This window comes from Lytechinus variegatus, chromosome 18, assembly GCF_018143015.1.
Source record: "Lytechinus variegatus isolate NC3 chromosome 18, Lvar_3.0, whole genome shotgun sequence".
NCBI lineage: Eukaryota > Metazoa > Echinodermata > Echinoidea > Temnopleuroida > Toxopneustidae > Lytechinus > Lytechinus variegatus.
Genome location: NC_054757.1, coordinates 23,960,391 through 23,984,051, shown reverse-complemented (window position 1 = coordinate 23,984,051; position 23,661 = coordinate 23,960,391). Strand labels below are relative to the sequence as shown.

The following is a 23,661-nucleotide window of genomic DNA, read 5'->3' as shown; positions in this document are numbered from 1 at the left end:
TACCCAAAATGACCTTCACAAGTAAAAACTGACGGAATAAATTACATGAGGTTGATGGTTATGATCCAGCGCACATTTTGAAAATAAATGTGGATTTCTAAAAACATCCAGTCGTAGCTCTGATCAATATTTGTAACACATTTCGGCCAAAAACTCATGAAAATTGTCATTTTTGGCCAAATTATGGCCAAAATGACCACTGCTATTGTGATTTGGGAAATGAAAGCACTTTATCTGAAATCTGTGTGCATATTTACTTAAGATAGACCATTTTAATTGCATGTGGCTACAAAAGCAGTCTGTTAAGGGACCATTTTCCAAAGAGTGGTCAAAATGGTCATTTTTGGTCAAATTTTGGCCAAAATGACCAAATGGCGTGAGTACGGTCAATAACAGTGGCATTTTTGGAATCAGCGCACAATTTTACCCCGGATAAGCTTGTCAAACCTTCCCCACCAAAAATTCTGAATAAAGCCCCCTGTCTCCTAGACTACTTGTGCAAAGACCAGTCTCACTTTCCCTTGGTGCCATGCTCGGTCAAATATAAACACCAACATCAAATGGTTGACATAATACTTGAATTCCCCACTCTCTATAATCAAAACATCGAGGCTGGTATTTTGATAATCAAACCTCAACGTTCAACCCTAGTCTAAACTACAATTTTAAACCAGACTTATATGGAATGCTGGGCTGCATAATATTTCTTATATATTGATGGCAATTATAACATATCATAAATTCATTTAAATTCATTATATTTTTGTATTTTCTTATTTTCCCATTTCACGATTTAATGAATTTTTTAAGAACTTTTTTTTGCAGCAAAATAAGAACAATTTTTAATTGGTACATGTAAATGAGTTGGCATACAGCATTCCAAAAAAGAGTGCTCTAAGTTAACCAAAGTTTAACCACCCAAAAGAGTTCGTCTTACCTGTTTTCTCATCACCTGTACAGTGAAATCCAGGGAGTATTCTAGATTCCTTCTGCATAATAACCATGAATACCATAAGGCATACCCTCAATGGGTATCTCCGCCCGTCCTATCTCAGTAAAAGTCTTGGCATCAAGAACCAACAGGAAAGGGAAACCCCCTTCATTAAAGTTTATCACCGATGATAAGACAATGCCTGCAGAGATAGATATTGAGGTTTAGCATTGATTACACATTCAACTAACAGATCAATATGGCTAGAAACTTAAAAAAAAACGTATTCAAGCTACAGTGTATCATTACAATATATATCATTGTGAGAGTTGTCAGTAGGTACTGACAATGACAAATGAAAAAACCTATTTTAGTGTTTGAAATGAAATATGAAATAGAAATACTCAGAAAATTCTTTTTGCCCAATGGATCGTGGGCCGGGCAGCCACTGTGCAACATCATTCTATTATTACTATTATACTAAATGTACATTATATCATACAAATATTGCCTATTTATAATTTGAATATTACATTAAATTTCAACAGACCCCTTAACAGTACAGTGATTCCTACGCCCACAAAATTTACACGGTCTACCTCAAATTATCCACAATGATTTCTATGCATGTATCCCTTTCAAATTTGTTTGGCCATGATCACAGGTATAATGATGGAAAAGACTAGGAAATAAATTACATAGACATAAAATTTACTTGAAACAAAACCTTCTTCTCACCATCATCCTCATCTTGGCCCTCTGGTGTTCCGATAAAGACAGGCTCAGATGGGAAGCAACCATCTTCATACCACTGCTTATTTGTTCCATCATCTACATTTAATTTGGCAATCTAGAGTAAATACAATTACATATTAAATTGAAGACCTGTATAAAACTGAAAATTCAAAGAATATCCTAGATACATCTACATGTAGTATATTGTAGGAAAACACATATAAATATGGAATAACTGAATTGGGGCTATTTTGAAAATATATTTGATGCTCCTTTCATGCGAATTTTTTTAGCCAGATCCTTGAGCAACACGGTATGGTAGTGGACCATGTTAATGTTTTTCATCAATTCAATCATAATATCCTTTTAAAAATCACCAAACTTCCATAAAGACACAAATACCTGGTACAAAATATAAAAGATATAGAAAATTTGCCAAATTCAATTTTCCTTTTTACTATATCAGCTTACGACTGCACACCTCTTCACATGTGAAATGTTTTGGTCATTTGAAAGTGGCATCATATTACTGTACATGTGTTTCCTGTAGGAAAAGTTGGAAAATTAACAAATCACTGATAAGCTATTTTTACTCTATTTCATTATTTTGAGAAAATAAAGACTTTGAAAATGTGTGTTTCACCACATTATTTTCTGACACATATGATGAGCGATTTGGTAATATAATCACTAATTGTATATCTGTATAATACCATCCATATACTTACCCCATTATCCCGTTCAGCAGAAGATATTATACCATAAACATACTGGTAAGCTTTGCCATTGTACTTCTCATAGTTTATTCTTGGCAGCTCCATACCTGTAAGTTAACATAGGCAGAAATAAAAGACACTGTAAAAATATCAACAAATCAATTATAATCTATCATGTTGTTGTAGCAAACTTTTTACCTTATTGAAATAATCAGGATATTAGCTTTACAGTTAGACTGAGATGTCCAAATATTGTTGATAAATGAGAGTGATGTTGCATAAATTAAAGCCTCTCTTTTGGATTTTGGTTTGACACTGGCTTCAGAGCTAAGGCAGAGCCGTCGGGTATACATGTACACATTTTGTGGTCCCCTTGAGCCTCTAGAAACAACCATAACTCCCATACCAGTCCATGTATCTACATTTCTTATTATTACCTGAATGGTGCATTTTGAAGACAAGATATAAACACGTATTTTGTCTGTATGATCGATTCAAACACTAAATTGCCAAGCCAGGGTTCGGCTGTATGACTAGGGACTACAATATTCATACATCCTTCCTCAAGGAATTTATCATTTTCCTATTGCATCTATGTAGTAAATTATTGGTCCATAATATCTCGAATGCTCGAGCGCCCGATCAAGGTAGCCGTGCTAAAGTCGGGGTAATAATAGCAGGGCCCGCTGGGAGAACAGTTTTCGGAACTGAAGCGGCTACCCTGGGTAAATATGCCGCTATTATTATTATTATTATTATTATTAAAGACTAAAGAGACACAAACTGTCGTAAATAATAGCTTGAATAAAATTAAAAATAATACAGCTGTAGGCCTACAGGTTATGATAATATTGACTGGCTTAATTTTCAGGATACCACATTATATTACATAGGTCATGTAGATTCGAATCAGTGATAGGTCAATATGCCATCACATGACCATAGCTGTGAGGATCGCATTTGTTATATTCTAGGTTCTGATGTCACCTCAGTGAATATAACTGCGTTGTATTGTCAATTGCGGCGTTACATTCACTAAGGTGACGTCACTCGCTGCTTACAAGTTACGTAATCAGGCAATGATGTACGCATTAGTGTTGATAGAATAGTGCAAATATTATTAAATTATGAAGTTTTGAATCAATTTACTATATAGGTAATAATGATAATATTAACTGGCATAGAATGAGATACAAACCTATATTTCCCTCTCTGAATCCAATATAGGTTTGTATCTGATTCTATGCCAGTCAATATTATATAATTATCTCCCTTAAAGGCAGTCAATATTATATCAATATTCATGTTCCTAGTTCCAATCCTTTATTTAAAAAAAGCATATTAATTCAAGAAAGAAGAGTAAGGAGACCTACCAAGTTCACCCAGGACAAATGGCTTACAGAAGACAGTACCTTCCGCTTCAAGGATAGCAGTGGTTTCATTCTTATGCATCGTTGATAGAGTATCACCAGGCTGGAAACCCTACAAAAATGAAGATGAAAAGACATCAGTTTAAAATCAGACTGTTCAACTTGGGTTTCTAATGGGCTCTAATCAGAATGACCCCCAAGACATTTTTCATTATAAATCTGCAGCACAAAATCTTATTCGAGGAAATAAAATTATTGTCTGTTAAAAACAGAAATTCACATGAAGTGGCAATAAATTAACATACATACATGTAAACATAGATATCAAATGTAGAATGCTTGTTACTTTGAATGGAAGCAAAGTTCATTGTTCATCTAAATTTCTTTGTTCATCTAAACCTAATCATATTAAGATGAACAAAGAAGAACAAGTCGTGGTATCTCCACATTTCACGCACATGCACTAATGACAAAAAAGTTGTGCCCTATCGGACTACAAGCTAAGGTCACTTATCATTAAAAAAACTAGGGAAGAAAATGGAAAACATAACTTTTCTCTAGACCGTTCAGACTATGAGTTTTTCTTGGGAAGTCCCTGATAAGCCAGAGATAGTCTGAACACAGTACGAGATTCTTTTGAAGAATATTTGGAGGGAAGTGGAATGGGGATCAAAGCATTGGGGATTATTCAGTAACATACAAGTGCCTACTGTCCTCAGCAATTGAACAGGACATCCTGAATAACTAGTATCAATGGATATTGATTAATGGGTTAGGCTGGAAGCTAATACAAAACTTGCTCTAATCCTCTCATTATCAAAAGTGTATATTTGGACATCACCTTCTCTTGAGTAATGCCTGTCTATAACAGTTTGCACACATACACAGCTTTCCCATGAATAGAGCCAACATTGCTAATTGTCTATTGTCCAAAGCAAAATAAGGCTATGAACCAAACATCCTGATAATTGTTAAGACAGATTAGGATTACTATTAAATAGAAAGATTAAGCTTTGAATATTTTAATCCTCACATTATGCATTTAAAGTGATTGGTTAACATTGGTTTGACTTTTAAAAATCTGAGCTAGAAGGTCACACTTGTCACCTGTGTCTGTGATATGTTAAAAAAATGAAGCCCAGAAAAAATTGCATTCGAAACTGATTATTTAGTGCTTCAAAAATTGAAATATAAAGTGACCGGAAACACCATCTTAATTTCATCCCATACACTTATGTGTACTATTTAGGTGTCTATAAGACGCCTATTTACAAAATCGGGGTTTGCCTTGTAGTTTTTTGCTTTTTATTCTCAATAATGGTTGTTTTCAGGGTTTATTAGTTCTAATACATGCACTTGTACACATGTTTCATCTTGGTTTGAGAATTTTTTAAATCGGCTGCTCACAAAGTTAAACAATACCTTTAAGTCTAACTATAGATTCTCTTTTAAGTATGGCCAGTTTATAACCATTACAAACACACAAACAGACACATATGCAAAATCTACATGAATAGGACCAAGATTCTTGCCTTAAAATGAAAGTTGGGCTTATCATCCCCACGAAAGGCAATTTGTTGGCCTTATCTGACTTTGAAATTTTGACAGGTGCTACAAGACAGAACCATTCTTAATGCTTTAATAGGCACAGTTTTGTTTACTTGGAATTTACTTTGATTTTTCAGTGTTATTTTTCATCATTCATTTCATTATTTTAATAATTTTAATGTTATCTTGTAGTAGAATCATATCTATTCATGTGATATTTGTAATGTTTCGAGCAAAGCAAATTTCCATGTGGACAATAAAATGAAATTTAATTTAACTGAATTTTTAAGCTGGAAAAAAATGTGATTTCCAAGATTTCTGTGATCTTCCGAATTCTGCGCAATTTCCATTTTGTGTAACCCAGACAACTGTGGACTCTATTCTAGTTGTGTCCCCCAAACCTTACCTCTACGTCAATAGGAAGGTAGTATCTCTTGCAGAGTGATCCAGCGTCAATCAGACCATCTTCCTCCAACGGCTTCAGGTACAACCTCTTCATGATCTCATTATCCTTGTAACTACACATATCAAGTACTATGTGACCTTCCTTCTCAAAGGCATTGATCTGATGGAAGAAGAACTGTGCCTCGGTGACATACTTGGTCTCCAGGAGAGTGCTGTCAGAGCGCCTCACGACGTGGAACCTGGTGGGCTTGTCCGGGCAGAAGTCCAGGACGTCAAGGAAGGAGTAGCCCATGACGGCTAGGGATGCAAGCTTGATCATGTTGATGAAGAGAGGTTGTTCGACCAGGATGAAGTAGTTTGGTGTCATGAAGAAGCTATGGGAGTAGGAAGGGTAGGTCTCCGTGGTGGGGATTGTGAGTGCGATGGATGCTTGCTTGTAGATGGACTCATCGTTACCTTTTATACAGAGAATATGAAAACAGGATTATAAATACAGGGTTTGTGCACTTACATGCAGACACTTTTAAATTCTGAACTTCTGTGACTCCTCAGATCAAACAAACATCACTTTCATAACGAGCAAATTCAGCAAAACCAAATCACAACAGTTTCAATTAAATATGGAGGACAGATGCACATTTAAGAAGTGAGATGTGAATTTTCAATAAGTTTGAGAGAAGTTACGGTATCTTCTCTCCTGATGGTTAACCAAAAAACAGTAAAATGGTTTTTAAAAATGACTCTTGGCAAATTACGAGCTTCCAACTTCTGAAAAAAGAGATACTGTATGAAGAGTTCTCACAATGCAAAAATCCTACAAATTATTGCTTTCAGATATTTCAATATATAGATGAAAGGAGAGTAAAAACTAAACTCTTCAAGTACTTGACATAAATACCTTCAGTTTGTGGTGGTAATTTGATGATATTATAAGTACTTCTTGCACCAAAGTTAACACCAAGGTTGTACGCAGTCTCATCAGGGCACTGGTGAGGATGGGCCGTACCAGTGAACACTGAGATGATCTTTGATATATCAATCTACAGAGAGAGAATGACCACAACTTACTTGTTAGTGCATTGTTGGTAATTAGAATTTATATCATCTGAATTATCTAGAGCCCCCCCCCTTGCTCAGGGATAAAGATGTAGAATGTAACACTATAGATCTATATTAGATCACTCATCCATCTATCTATCTAGCCATCCATAAATACAGATCAATCTGTAGATAGACAGACATACATAGATGTAGGGATGTATGGTTGGATTGATTGATGGATGAATGGATTGATGTACAAATGAATGGATAAAATTAAATGCATACATGGATGGGTAAATGGATTGGCGGATAGTTGGGTGGCTGGATAGAGGGATGGATAACAGATAGATAGATATAGATATACAGATAGATAGATAGACAGACAGACAGACAGACAGATCGATAGATAGATAGACAGACAGACAGACAGACAGACAGACAGACAGACAGACAGACAGATAGATAGATAGATAGACAGACAGACAGACAGACAGACAGACAGACAGATAGACAGATAGATAGATAGATAGACAGACAGACAGACAGACAGACAGATTAAGCATCAGGGAAAGAGCAAGAGACAAAGAGAAAGAAGCAGACATTTTTATCTGTAATCTGTGTAACTTGGGATTATTTCCTCACAATTTCAGCAAGCATTTCCCTAAAACACCAAATACCAGTTCACCTCTTATTTCATATACCCCTAATTCTATTCAGTCGGTTTAATTTGTCCTCATTATCCTCCGATTCACCATGATAACCACCTAGAATACAAATATTGATGACCTTGGACATTGTATAACTATCTGATACTATGCATTAGCATACCAGTATATCTACATTGTATTTGCGGAAATACCACAATGCAGGAAACCTGTAGTTAATTAATCATTTAATATCTTGAAATGCAATTAACACATTTCTACAATGCATAGATGTAGCTTTACACAGAAGCATAATGCACTATGCTCATATATGTATTTGTGTATAGTGCATGAGGGACATGTTCACAAGTTACTAATTGAAAATGAAATAAAGGATTTTAGGTGAGTTTTGAAGGTTTCAACAGATGAATCTTTACCAATCAAATCTATGTACCTTACTCTGAAATAAAGCTTTAAACAAAATTCAATTTTCTATTCTATATGGGTAAGAAAAGAAAAATAATAAAGATTGTGTTTTGTGTAATTGGTTCAATGCCTTGTTGATTTGAGCTGACGTGTTTTATAAAGCATGTTCATTGGTGCAATAGGCCATATCACTTTATAGAACAAGAAAGGATCACCAGTCATTCATTAAGTCATTCCTAACTTACAAAAAGCTTTATGAAACACACCCACTCTATGGTATAAGTTTGCCTGTCTCCAGAAACATAGACACAACATTTGCTCTCAGAGAGCAAAGGGTTAGAGCTAGAATTGTAATATAGTTTTGGTTCAGAATAATGCAAAGATAAGGATAAGGGTTTATTTAGTTTTGGAGATTAAGTGTTTTTATGTTTGCCTTTATGCACAGATTTTCTATACAATTGTAGGACTGATTGTCACAGGAACAAATGTCATGGAACCGTCTAGAACAGACACAATTCAAATTGATAGTTAGAACAAACCCCAATCAATCTCTATATACATTATTTGCCTTTCTTTCTTTGTAAGTGTGACTAGGTCTATCTTCTGAATCATAGGAATCTCTATAATGATATAGTATTGTCCTCTAGAACAGACCAGTTCACACTGAAATTGAATTACATGTATACCAAGCCGCATTCATTCTCAGTGTACCTACCGTTTCTTCCTTTTCCAGTGTGACTAGGTCTATCTTCTGAATCATAGGAGTCTCTATAATGATATAGTATTGTCCTCTAGAACAGACCCAGTTCACACTGAAATTGAATTATACCAAGCCGCATTAATTTTCAGTGTACCTACCGTTTCTTCCTTTTCCAGTGTGACTGGGTCTACTTTCTGAATCATAGGAGTCTCTATAATGATATAGTATTGTCCTCTAGAACAGACCCAGTTCACACTGAAATCGAATTACATGTATACCAAGCCGCATACATTTTCAGTGTACCTACCGTTTCTTCCTTTTCCAGTGTGACTGGATCTACCTTCTGAATCATAGGAGTCTCTGTGATGGTGTAAAACTGGTCTCCAGAACGGACCCAGTTCACATTGCAATTGTCAGTGAATTTGAGACGGGTTAGGAAAGTAGACATGGCACGACTGAAGATGTTGAGACAGGGATCGGGGAACCCAGCTGTTCCAAATTCAGTGAAGACAATGCGATTCTCCTTCATAGCTGCTTGGTAGGAGTTACTGTCCAAGTATCTAGGGAGAATGGAAAACATACATGTAGGATAAACGTATTCTTAAGATTATGGCTTAACTATAAGCACGACTATGTGCATAGAATCCTAATAATAAAACACTTATTGTACATTTACATGTATATTGTGCAATTTCTACATGTATATACTCAACTGCACCTTATATTGTTATCATTATTACTCTGGCTTTAGCTATGCTGCTTACAGGTGCTAAGGCATTTGAAGAATTTCTTCCTACCGAGTACCTATTCACCTCACCTGGATTGAGAGCAGCACAATGTCTGTAAATTAATGTTCAAAAGAAAACATGACATGACTGGGAATCAAACCCATGTCCCTCAGATTGAAAGAAGAGAGTCATAACCACTAGACCACAATGCCCCACAGTACTAGTACATCAAGATAATCAGAACAAATACTTCAACTAAAGATATCAAGGTGTAAAATTTGGGAGGGAATTTTTTTAACCACACTGAAAATAAGTGACTGACTTGTAATCCAAGTTTAAAAGGGAAGCTAAAAGTGAAGTTGGACAAGAATTAATTCTTGACGGGTCCAGTTGGAAAGAACACACAATTGATTTTGATGTATGTGGATGTGCAATGGTATACATGTATCTAGGATTGAACATTTGTTTTGCTGAATCATATATGTATAGCAATAAGCAAAAAGAGCTCTGAACAAGCGCAGCTGAATGTATCCACATAAAAGCTGTGCTATACAGATTAATATTTATTATTATTATTATATATCTCAACAGAGTTTTACTGACCTGCTATGGTACATGACTGAGCCATTGTCAAAGGTGAACCTATGAAGGAGGGCCAGGCCATCAAAGAAATGTTTGTATTTAGATTCTCCAACCTCAAACCTTCCTGGACCTGTTCTCAAGAAACTTCCTTTTAGCCAACCGGGTATAGAACCTGCATTATGAAAAAAAAATCAGTAATCAATTACATTTCACAAAGATAAAAATGTGTCAAGTATGATATCTGTGTTCTATGACTCCTCCAAGGACAAGATGTTTACCTCAGGGAAGATTTAAAGAGAAATTCCAGTAGATGCAGTAAACACTGATTTCATGAGAAATCTGTAAAACCAGGCTTAATTGTCAGTATATCATCGAAGATCTAGATCTGGTACAGTTACATAAACTGAACTTTGTGAAATCTTGAAATCTACGCTGAAAAATGTTCAGACTGAAGATCCCAAACACAGATAAGCGCACGTGGGACAGTGTATAATTATTGCTTTGAATGTCGGGCCCGACGCTCTACCCGAATCCTGTGCTTATTTGCTGATTTCTCAGCAATTACGCAATTTCTTCCAAAATCCTTTGGAACATACGTTTATTTATACAAACAGACACTTTGGTGGTCATTTCATTGGATTCTGTACGAACTCATTTTGATATCGTTACCAAAACTAGCATTTACCTTTAATTTGTAAATGGCAAGCCCATCCTTGGCAAGGTCAAGAATGGGCTTCAAATCATAGCAGAACATAAACTGAACATCACAATTAAACAGGGAATTGATTTTGCACTATATTGAGATACGTGAAACCTGAAAATAGTTATGAATTTTAATAATAATAATAACACATGTACATGAGATTTGTATAGCCCACTTTCCATCTTGATTAGATACCAAGGCGCTTCAGAGCAGAACAACAAAAACTATTTACATATAATACATGTCTGAACAATAAGTCTATCAAAAAACACTCTTATACAGGTATGTTTTCAGGTTGCCCTTGAAGGTGGTCTGTATTTTCCTGTATTTTTTACGTATAGAACCTTGACTTTCCCTTTTTGAATGTTCATATGCTTTTCTCGGATATAAAGTATTTTGTGAACAATGAATGAGTTTTTACATACCTTTAATATTTGCTTGGACTCCTTCCGGATGATCCTTAATATTCATTTGGGCGAATGCCTTCCTGGAGAGTCTGGGGAAAATAGAAAAATCAAACAAAATGATAATGATAATAATTACGATGATAAGTTGTAGCTGAACAGTAATAGGAATATCTGGGAGGAGGCGAAGCTCAGTCAGTTAGAGCACCTGTTTTTTGTAAGATCGTCTGATCTCAATGTAAGGGGTTCAAGTTCCACTCATAACAGAAGACATCTAAAAAAAATAAATGATGCGGTAATATTGCATTGAGTGTGGACCTACGTATGCCTCATCGTCATATTCAATGGTGTGAATGCAGTTGGGCAATTCCATAAGATAATCAACCTTTTTGTACGTCTCACCCCATTTTTCTCAAGTCTTACTTCACTTCTTGAACTGACCAGGTCATGGTCATTTGACTGTCATAAAAACTGGAAATCAGAGACATGAATTTCTCACATACATAGGGACGGAAATACATATTTCATGGCATTGCCCAGTTGAAAAACATTCCGTCCATCGTAAAGGATGCAAATGTTGGTCCCTTGTATCAGAGTCACATGCTACATGTATGCTTGTTAAAACCAATAGACTATTCGTCAAAGACAGAGTAGGATGTTCACCTGGGGCCTGTTGCATAAAACTTTTTACCTGAGAAAACTCTGGAAAAACCAAAAACTAAGGTTAGTCTGATTTCTGCCATTGACTTTAACACAGGGCAAAAACTCCGGTTAAAAGAACCTGAGTTTCCTCAGGTAAAAAGTTTTATGCAACAGGCCCCAGGTCTGCACGTCCCCATAATAAACCAAGATCAAATGAATGCCATAATAATCAATTCTGACTGTCAATATTAACAGAAAGTTAAGACAACTAATAGGCAATGACCAAGAGACGGTGATGCACACAATTGCAACGAATGACAGTGCAAAATTTCACTCACAAATTCACAATATAGCATCACATCTGTATCAATGCTGCTGGATGACTATTCATCAGCCACACTTGATATCATGATATGTTCTTTAAATACTGAAGCTTGTAAGTACAAACAACTTGTCTACATGGCAAGGTACATGTATGTTACCTTGCTTAGTCACATTATGAAAAGTTATCTTGCAAAGTCGACTTTGATATGAAAAGTTGTATGTCAACATGGCGAGAATATCTTGCCAAGTCGACATATAATAATGATATAATAAGCAGTACTTAATAGAGATGCATAATACCATATAGTCTCTATGCATGTAGAAGAATTATGGTTTTCTATAAGGCCAATACATGTGCTTCTTAAAAAGGAATGTTTCTAACACGGACTTGAATCACATAAAAAGTAAATGGAGAGAGTTTGATTTTATGTCCACAGCAGGCAGGCACCATATCCAGCTGTCCAACAAATACAAGCCGCAGTGTGGCTGGCTAAAGATGAACATCCTAATGCACATGTTTGTGTCCCTCGCATGCTCTATGGAGCAGCAGTCATTAACATTACAAAGGGTATGTTAAAGAGACTCAATCAATCACAACTGTTCAAGCAGATTCTTGGCCTATCCAAGTCTGCAGCTGATGAATCCATACACCTTCTGACTGGACTAATACCATAGAGTTTTAGGTTTATATAACTCTATGACTAATACCTATCAGTGCGCAAGTGGACGTTGTGAAGCTTCAGTTGATAGGACAGTTGCTTGACCTCCCTCACGAACGCTTCGAATATCACACCTTTCTTCATGCCCTCTCCAAGCAAACGGTTACAATCAGAGCCTGGCAAACCATCCTTTTGAAATATAACCTACCAGATCTTCAGTCACTTACACTGGACCCAATTCCTTACTGCCAATGGAAGAAAACAGTAAAAATGGCAGTAAACACCGTGGTCATACTTGAAACCATGGAGGCAATCCAAGCAAAGAAAATGATCCCATTCTGGACCGCCATCAACATTCGGAACCCCTACCACTTGCATCCCCGCTGTGGCAGCTCGAGATTTCTCAGGCAAGCAGTAATTGTCAGAGCCCAGCTACTAAACCAGACATATCTAGTGCAAACAAGGCTTGTCAAAATAAAGAAGACCACAATAGTTGAATGCAGGATCTGCCGGGGGGGGGGGGGTACTTACATTGACGATTGGATACCACGCACGACCCCAAAAACACATAAAATTATGTCTTTTTCAAGAAAGGGCAAATCACGTACATAATAAAAGGGTGTCAAAACACTAAAATAATGAAAAATGGGTATTTGTTTTGCTAGGAAAGCTACATATTTAGGGTCAAATTTGCAATTCTAACTAGTGGGTTGCACATGCTGCGACCCCACTTCTGGTGTCAACAACACATGACTTCTACGACTTGATTTTTCTGTGCGCGGTGACATGTAATGAGTGTACTGTCTACCTCGGCTCCATGGAGAGTAAGCCGACGTATAGTACTAGTAGACTGATTTTTACTCTCCAGGAGCCTCCAGGCTACTCTTTACCTCACCTCCCAAATAGATAAAGAGCTTATTTTTCTTCTATTGACTTTCCTGTATAAACTCCATATTACTATATTAGCTGTATTACATCTCTGGCGCTAATGCAGTTTCGCACCGGCCGATTACCAGCAGACCTCATCACCTATACTTGTTCCAAATGTCATGACAAGCCTCTCAGTCACATTTCGATGTCAATATATCCACCACTTTTCCAAATATTGTGAGCGGTAACGGCTGTACAATGTATTTTGACTGCGATCTCGAAGACATCGATTGTTCGCATCCTCAATCAAACATCGCTGTGCTTGGCTTCATCACTCGCCGTCGATATGGACTGAAGTACCTATGCGACCAAAAGATTCACATGCGGCATGCTGGCAGTTTGTAATTGTTCGCCACATATTCGCATGATTTGGTTGCTAACTTCAGTTCATATCAACATTACGGTGCACAGTGAATCCAAGCGATCCACGAAGTGACATCTAAGCGGATTATTTGTAGATCAACGACGTTGAGATCGATGCCGAAATACAGCCATTCCCGATCACGATATTTTGAAAAGTGGTGGATATATTGACATCGAAATGTGACTGAGAGACTTGTCATGACATTTGGGAATCAAGCAGGGATGCTGGTAATCGGCCATTGTGAAACTGCATTAACGCCACATCTCTTTCTCTCTCACCATGAATTCTAATGTTACTGATGGACACTCTTATGCAACACCCTCGTCCCTCTGTCATGTCTGTTCATCTCCAAAATAAGCAGAGGACGAAAAAGAGTTTAAACAATATATACAGAAATTGGCCATTCCGTGCTTTAGGAAACTGGACACTTATTTGAACCGGGATCTACCTTACCATGATATTCTAAAGAAATCCTCGCTTCAACAATTTTCAAAAGATCTGATGCGAAACCTTTTGTTCCCGATGCGAAACTCTCCACACAGAGCAGTCGCTTCTGGTTCCTTGCTCCTCACACAATATTCTATTGAACGACTTTTACAGCGAGGGACGGTTTTTCAATCGACACCAAAATATAAATTAAAATCATTATTTAACAAGGTTTAACAAGCTTTTATCTAGTCGTGAAATAGGACACCAAAATTAAAAGTAAAATCATTAGTTAACAAGGTTTAGCAAGCCTTAATTTACTCGTGAAATAGGACACCAGTCTGTAGAAACGCACGGAGAAACTCTCCATAGACTTGTACACAGTGGACACCTATTTCCCCACGTAACTTCTCATTGACATCCAACCACCAATTAACAAGGTTTAACAAGCCTTAATTTAGTCGTGAAATAGGACACCAAAATACAAATGAAAATCATTATTTAACTCATTGAGTGCTTCGTGCATGCTACGTATCCTACTATAACATGCCACACTCGTGCTCGCACGCCCACTATTGATTGCTTTGTGCTTGCATTGTTTCCTACCCTCGCCTGCTTCGTGCATGACTGCGCACATTCGGAATAACAATCATTGTTACGCCGTTTTGCATTGTATTGCGCATCGCATGCACGCCGTAATTAGCACTATTTTGTGCAGTGTGAACTCTGCTTTCTGACAGATAAACTTACTCACGCGGTTTACATTCGACTTTTTCGAGTATTTCTACATTTTTTACAAGATATGGCTCCGCCTCTGAGAGAGAAGAGACCTTGGTTTTTGATCCATACAAAACACTCCACAAAATGGAACTACTTGATACAACTCATATTTTAGCGGTAAAGATAATAACCAATCCACATAATGAGGACATCATTATAAGGGGTATGAAATTTCCTACAACTTTACTACACAATATTTTGTGGATAAACTAATCGTTAGAGAGTTACAAGCAATTGTAATCATGACTATTGGAAGGAGTGAATACGACTCGCGGTCCCAAAATCAATGTGGCACAGGGGGTTTTGTGGCTGGCACAGGGGATTAGCATCGGATTAGCACTGTGGCATTGGCTTAGTAGTGTGCGTGGCATGTTAAGAGTTAACAAGGGTAAACAAGCTTTAATATAGTCGTGAAATAGGACACCAAAACAAAATAAATCACTAGTTAACAAGGTTTAGCAAGCCTTAATTTACTCATGAAATAGGACACCAGTCTGTAGAAACGCACGGAGAAACTCTCCATAGACTTGTACACAGTGGACACCTATTTCCCCACGTAACTTCTCATTGACATCCAACCACCAATTAACCACTCCTAGTACCAATGAGGTCCAAACATTAACATGTATGGACCTCATAGGCGACATTACCCAAAATTATGGGTTAGACAATTCAGTTCTGATTTCAAACCCAAGACTTTGGTAAATGTACGCCTTAATACAAATTGGAGTTATGCGATATGACTTTCATTTGGTGGGAAGCCTTTAAATGCTTCAAAAAATGAGTTGAAATTAAAATGAATTACTATTAAACTTACATTTCAGGCCCTTTTTGTTGATTTTCGGTGAGCGTTCCACACAGCTGCGACGAGTGATCAACTCCGAAGTGATACGCGAACTGGTCAGCTGATCGGTCAGGTGATCGGTAGATTATCTTTTTGTCAGACATTCATAATTTATGTAAAGCGTATCAATCTTCAGTATCTTGATTCCAAAGTATCAGTATTGCAGATAAATGTCATTATTGATTGGAATCAGTGGCGGATCGGGGGGGGGGGGGGGGGGGGGTGGGGGTGGGCATTTCTGCCCGATCCCCCTATTGAGATTTGTAGTAAATATTTTGGAATTAAATACGTTGTTCATACTAGTTATGCGACCCCTCCCTTATGATGATCACAGCATTTATATTTGTAATGGGGATATTTCGTTCATATTCTTGTCTCTTCTTTCTCTTTTTAGCCTTTTTTTGCTTGTTAAAACCTTTTTTCCTTTTTTTTTTTGGGGGGGGCTCGCCAAATTTTACGTGGGTCAAAATTACCTTCATTTTTTTAGTGACAATCTTTTTTTCATTTGTCCAGTTCTACGCGAGACAAAATTACCTTCGATCATTATTATAGTTAAAAACTTTTTTTTTTTTTATTTATTTATTTTTTTTGGGGGGGGGAGGTTGCCAAATATCACGCGAACGTTTTTCAGCTTTTACTGTTTTATTCGACTTATAATCAAATATTAAATGGGGCTTACCACAGTTTTTTTTAAAGTCAATTCATAAGAATATTCCTCCTCGGGATTTGAGCTTTCTTTCATGAAATATCAATTTTTTTCATGATTACCAAAAATACTTAAAATTTTTTATCGGTGTATACCTATAAAGCTTTAGCTCATGCGTTGCGCCTGCCATATTTTAATGCTGATCAACTTTATGCTTTTAATGAATTCCTAAAAACAATAAATTCTCAGATCATCAATTTTGTCGCAATCGAATAATTCGATTGCGTCTCTCTATCAGTTTTGAATATTCATAAAAAATATCAGCTCGTGCTTTTTGCTCATAATATTTTGATTAGTAAATTCTTCTCTTATATAATCGAGTCGGATAGATAGATAACTAGAGAGAGAGAGTTGGGGGGGGGGTCCCTCAGCTACTTGTCCTCGCTTATTTGTTATTATTTGTTATTATGCTCATGTTGTGAGAGCTTTGTGTTTTCACATTTTTTTCTTTTTCAACCTTTTTATTGTCTCGGAGCTTCCCTCTATTTCTTTACACTATATAATGTAGTCCTTTTTACCTCATTGTTTCAATCATTGGTGGCGGAAGCCCCAAATTTTAGGAGGGGACAACCTAAAAAATTTTGACAAGCAAAAAAAAAAAAGGCTCTCAACCCAAACATTTTAGGGGGGACGTAGGAAAATAAATTGACAAGCAAAAAAAAAAAAAAAAGGTCAACAACAAATTTAGGGGGGAACGTCCCCGCTTCCGCCGCCTATGGTTTCAATTCTTTTTTTGTTCTCATTTCAATGAAAACATCATTATTAAACTGACGTAGAAGACTTTATTACGAAATTTTGACATTGTTTTGTTTCATTTGTTTGGCTTTCTTTTTTTCTTCTCCTCATCTTCTTTTTCTTCTTACTTTTTCCCTTTCCTTATTTTCTCTTCAGTATTTCATTTTATGAGGTATCCGCCAATTTATACAACACCAAGCATATAGAGGCGGATAATCAGTGAGGGAGCATGACGGTGTGCCGCTCTAAAAAAAAAGGAGGAATATTGGAAGAAAAAAAAAGAAGAAGGGATGGGGAAAAAAAAAGAAAAAAAAAAGAAGATGATGGCAATGATGATGATGAAAATTATCTTGGTGATGATGATGGTTGTGGTGACGGTTGTGGTGATGATGATGGTGATGCTAATGATAGTGGTGATGATGATGATGAGATGTAATTTTGTTATTTTGTCTTTGAAAAAATGAAGTAGTGCAAAGTTGAATTCATTTAAAGTTTATTATGAAAATAGCAGAAAAAAAATTGGTATGCGTTCGAGGAAAATCCATCCCCCACCAATTTTTTTCAAAGGTAAGATTTTTTTTTTGCCCGGGGGGGGGCCACTTCCATTCACGAGTGGATACCATGCGCGACCATGGGGTCTCGAAAAGCACCCTAAACACGTAATTTCCATATTCTGAAAATGCACCCCTTAACAAGTATTGGCGTGTGAAACCCTACCCTTAACAAGTATTGGAAACAAAACGATACTCTTGGCAAATATTCCCTGAAATGAACCCCTAAACAAGTACAGGAATGTTTTATTGTTACGGGTCCTTCGGTCGTCGGCTTTACCTTATTTGGTTTAGTACGACCCCACCTTCTACACCTCGCGCAAATCGGACTCTAAACACGAAGTGTTGGAGCAAAAAGGACATCCTTTATAAAACATTTTGATTTTGTTTTATCATCCCCGCAAATTAGACCCTAAACACGACGGTTTTCCTAGCGAAGTAATAGATACCCTTTTTTCGTTATTTTTGTGTTTTTGACACCCTTATCACGTTACGTAGGTAACGTGCCCTATCGTGAAAAGGACATCCTTTTTACGTGTTTTTTTGGTCGCGCATGGTATCCACTCGTCAATGAAAGCCTTACATACATGAGCAAGAGCGACTAAATAAAGCTATATGATGACATCATATCATCGATCAGACGAGAGATTGAGAGCTAGAGTACGAGTAGAGGGAGACATATCGCGGCGAACCGAAACTGAGCCTGGCTTAAATAAAGGAGGACATGTTTTTCATTTGGTAAGTGTCCGGGGGAATTAGGAAACTGGACACCTATTTCACGATAATGCCTTGCCCCGGGGACCCCGACACGTCTTCAGACAGTGTCGGGGTCCTGAGTAACTCCATGCATTCTCACCGGAGTACAAAACTTCGCGATGTTTGGCATTAGAAAACCGGTGATAATAATGAATTAAAAATCTAACGATTGATATCGATATTACCTAAACAAACTGTTCCTAAATTAGCTTAACTTTTAATTAAAACTGATGTATACAATTTCAAAAAATCCTTCGAAAGAACGTCAATTTTCGGACTTTTGTTCCAATCGCGAGATCGCCATGTTTGAAGAACGTGAAAATAGTTTCTGCGCATGCGTATATAAATATTCATAAGATGACGTCTCTGCCTTTACAAAACAGTTTAATGAATATGCATGTAGTCAAAACTTTCGGTAAGTCGCCTCGATTCAGTTAAATCGTGTTTTAGGCATGTAATTCAATACCATTTTTTTCATTTTAATTTGAAAAAAAAATCTGTATTAATGAAAAAATAATTTATTTCATATATATTGCTATTTTGTTACATTCTGTGTTTTTATAATAAATGTTTTTTTTTATTTGTCATTTGTTATAAACTTATATTTCTTTCTCCTTTTCATTCTTTTTATGATTTATTTATGGGAAGGGGGGGGGGAGCATGACTGTTCTCTTGGTGTGTGTGTGTTTTATATACTGAACACATAAAATTTACGAATAGCATGATTGTGTTTTATAATTTTATTAAGAAATATCTAGATCATGTAGAAACTTTTAGTCTGTATTATGACTATTCCCTTTGTGATTATGAGATATTAAAGAAATAGTTACAGATTCTAATTTTACATTTAGAATAACTTAACGATTTTCTTAAATATGAATCCTGATTTTATTGATGTTATTCATCTTTTTCACTTGTTATAGCAATTAGGAAGGAATAAATATGATTTTAAATGAAAGGACATACTTAAAAACAACTTTGCTTCCTTTTAAAATAAATATAAAGATATTGTAAAGAATAAATAATTATGTTTAAAAAAAAAATTCTGTTGCTTTGATAATCTCTAATCACCATGGCAGTAGCATAGGTTTTTTTAATCGCTCCCCCCTTCTGAAGAAAATTGATACGAAACGACCTCCAATTTTATGTTGAAGACCTTTTTTTGCTTGTCAAATTCACATTAAAAACATCGAACTCACTGCTGGATCCGGGGGGGGGGGGGGGCAAAGCCGGCTCGTCCTCCCCCCTTGAGAAGCATAATGAAAATTTGTGATGTTAAAATGGTGTTAAAACCGAACTGTGCCCCCTCCCCTTTTTTTCTTGTCAATTTTTTTTCGGGCCAAATAATTTTTTTTTGTTACAAAGATTTCTTTCATTTTGTTTTTTGGCTTAGCAATTTTTTTCCTGGACGAAATTTCCTTAATTTTGGTTGGAAAATCTTTCTTCTTGTTTTTTTTTGCTCGTCAAATTTTTCATTGGAAAAATTTGCCCCCATTTTGAAAATCATGGTTCCGCCCCTAATTGAGCTCATTTATATGAAGTGCTTACACTGTCAAAAAATAATTTAAACAACACTATTTATTGTGTGAATTGCGCAGTAGTTGTTTAAACATTTTAAATAAGTGTTTAAACTCTTAAACAATCAAGCTTTAATTATTGATAATTTGATATTTGAATTTAATTATTGATAATCAAATTTTGAATTTAAACTGTGTTGTTTAAGATTTTAAATACTTGTTTAAACAATTGTGTGATTCGTGTCGTAAACAGCGTTTTTTCAATCATTTTTAACAGTGTATTTGTATGACTAGGAACAAAAAGTGACATGCAAAATATCAAATTAATGGCGCAAAATAGGCGACAGGAGATTGATGACATATGAACTTCCATCATTTAGTAATACTGTATTTTTTTCACAATTTTTATAACTGCCCCTTTACATGCTCATGATAAGGCCGTCTGCGGCCCCAAATAAATTCACTAGTAAAGAGCTGAAAAGCGGAAGAAGTAGCCTTTGTGGGTAATTGACATCATTGTTATTATATAGTTTACCGCCCTTACCTAGGGATCGGAAAAGTTGGTATTGATCAATTTGAAGAAATATATTACTTTGACCTGTAATCTTAATACAAGTTCCGTTCCCAAATATTATTTTTAAAAACTTGATGCCGCAACGAAACAAAATAGCATTAAGCCAAGATGGGAAAACGGGGAAAGGTAAACAAAGGAGAAAACTATATTTTCATGATTTCCTCGCAAACTTGCGCGGAAGCAAATATTTATAAAGAAAGAAAATCCCGCAAAGCTATCTTTTTCGCCATTGCTTTCCCCTTCGCTCTCACCATTTCTCATGTTCTTTTTTTTGGGGGGGGGCGTTAGGATGGGGAAGGCCACCCCACAGCCTCCTTGCGACGCACTTGTTATAGAAAAATGGAAAAGGTTCATGACAAAGGCCTGACTTTTATTGGGATGTTATGACAAAATCTATCACAAAATTTGATTTCTGCATCAATACTTCAGTGGTACTGCAGTAGAAATATAGATAAGCTGATTTAGTGTCATCATTATTATTCATTAATTCTTATAAGCAAAACAATTAAGATAAAGAACGGGACGTATTCGAAAAAAGCGCCTCTTGGATGCCAGGAAAACAATCAGATAAGCAAGATTCCCGGCGAATTTATGCATCCTATATGTAATGAGCAATTCAATTCTTTGTAATTACAGGCCTATACTTATCCCGCAGAGATTTATATACTCAATAATTGAGGCTTAAAGAATGCCAACAAGATGAAAGATTACATAGTAATCTAGAAACAAACATATGAATTTTAATCATATTTCATGATCATCTTATAATCTCCGTTCAAACAAATTACAAATTGATATTGATATAAGCATCAAGAGTATATGAAAATGGTTGTTGGATGATAATGAGATTTGCATATATTTTCATTTCATTTATTTATTTTAAATTCTCAATAAAACATACAACATACAATTCAAACTGACAGAATGATTCATGCATGCACAGTATACAAAATAAATAAAATGGAAAACATAACAAGAGAGAAAGAACAAAATTAAAATATGTGGGAGCCAGCATTGGACTCCGTGATAATGTCTTTAAAATAATTTCACATCACGGAGTCCTCTAGATTCTAGGCTGAGTCAGCGCAGACCTTTCAGTTGCTGGGTTCCAGAAAATGGGCATCAATATCTTAAAGAGATGATTTGCTGATCACTCAATAATTTTGATCAACGGATATTTTCACAAGCGTACCTCAGAGAGAGAGAGAGAGGGGGGGGGTAGACTGCCCCCCCCCCTCTGACGAGTCATAACTCATGCAATGGACGTACCCCTGCCCCCATGACGAATCACAACTGATCCCGACGAGCCACAAGTGCCCCCTCTTTTGAACTTGTAGACCTTTTTTTTTCTTATTTGCTTGTCAATTTTTTTTCTGGTACGAAATCATTTATTTCTGGTTGAAGACAATTTCTTTTCTTTTTTTTTTGCTTGTCAAATTTTTGGGCAGACGAATTTGCCCCCCCCCACGGAAAATTTTGGGTACGCCCCTGAAAATATCCTTTAATATATGAGTATTAATTTATTTCTTCGCTTGTTTATTTACCTATATCTGTAGATTTCTATAATAATAATAATGATAAAAAATTTGTAGTACGACCCCATGAGTATTATCTCTCGAAAACAAAGAAGACAAGAAGAAAATTAGAGACAAAAAGAGAAGAAAAAAAAGAATAAAAAAAACAAAGGCGAAAACTAAAAAAAAGGAAGAAAAAAAACCGACCCAAAAATGAAGAGAAGGTAGGGGAACAAAATAACGAGAATAAAAAAAGGGCAAAGGAAAATAAAATAGAACAGAAGAAAAGAAAAAAAATGAAGGAGAAAGAAAAAACAAATAATTCAAAAGAAAATATGTTATTTCTTTCAAAAAAAACCAAAGCCGTATGTTGACTTGTTATCAGGCAAAGGGAAAAGCAAGAATTTACGGAACTAGACTCATGAATATTCATGTATCTTTCTCCGACGCATCGAATGATAGCCTTTTGTCGGGGCCTTAAGTTATATTTTCTATATGGACTTTAGTGCTATTGGCAAATCTGATGAACATGCGAACTTACTAAAATTCACAAATATTCCGCATATTCAATTATCATTTTATTTTTTAAGTATATTTTTCTTTTATTGTTTGTTTTTGTTTTTTTCGCCTGTTTGCTGACAAAAATCAAATTTATCTCGTTGCCTCGTCAAAAGGCTATATCGATCCTCCATTGGTTCCTGTACAAACGACTTTTAATGCACATCGGAAAAAACATCCCTCCATTTTTGCCTAGTTTTGGGACATTACTTCTTCGTTTTGAGGATTGTGAATATTCCGGCTTAAGTTGTAAGTATGTATTGATTCATTCATCCAAATTTTGTGTAATATTTCTAATAATTATTAAATTCCCGAATCTCTTTTGGCCGATCCGGTCCGGATCCGGTGAGCTTGGGTGAAGCTGTTCGCAGCCCGAACACAGTACGTGTTCGGGCTGCCGCAGTAAGATAATGCCCAGAAATTTTGAAACAACTCCCCCCCCAAAAAAAATGGGTCACTTACGAAAAGAGACTGTAAATAAGAGCAGAACAAAACCAAAAGCGCCCTTTGTCACACCGGTCATGCCGGTTGCGGCACGGTACAGTACCGAGATCTAACGTTAGCCCGACCAGACCCCGTGTGAAACGCGACAGCATTCTGGTAAATCATCAAATCATGTTCATTCATACTCACCTTTCATTTTCCGCTGCCATAGTTATTCTTCTGTGGTTGAAAAAAGCATTGATTCTATATAATATTCAGATCCTAACATCAATGAGAAAACGCCCACTTCATGCAATATCCGAAGCTTAGACTGTGGTGATAGAATCTCTAAAACCAGAGAGCTATGGCCTGACACTGACCTCGAAGAGAAGATCGCAGAGATTATACGAGGTCGATAAAAATAT

At 36.3% G+C, this 23,661-nt stretch overlaps 1 protein-coding gene across 2 annotated transcripts; it reads right to left on the bottom strand.

Moving 5' to 3' along the window:
- Nucleotides 1–941: 941 nt before the first annotated feature.
- LOC121431684 (beta,beta-carotene 15,15'-dioxygenase-like) lies at nt 942–23,661 on the bottom strand. Of its 2 annotated transcripts, none has more exons than XM_041629335.1 (10): nt 23,447–23,661; nt 10,955–11,025; nt 9,848–9,998; nt 8,824–9,076; nt 6,604–6,745; nt 5,707–6,161; nt 3,756–3,864; nt 2,395–2,489; nt 1,670–1,781; nt 942–1,133 (listed from the first exon to the last, which is right to left on the bottom strand). In XM_041629335.1, exons 1-10 carry the CDS (start codon nt 23,464–23,466, stop codon nt 979–981), a joined length of 1,563 nt encoding a protein of 520 aa, XP_041485269.1. In that variant the 5' UTR covers nt 23,467–23,661; the 3' UTR covers nt 942–978. The 2 variants fall into 2 exon arrangements, with proteins under 2 accessions (XP_041485269.1, XP_041485270.1); XM_041629336.1 differs by lacking the exon at nt 23,447–23,661 and adding an exon at nt 11,914–11,934.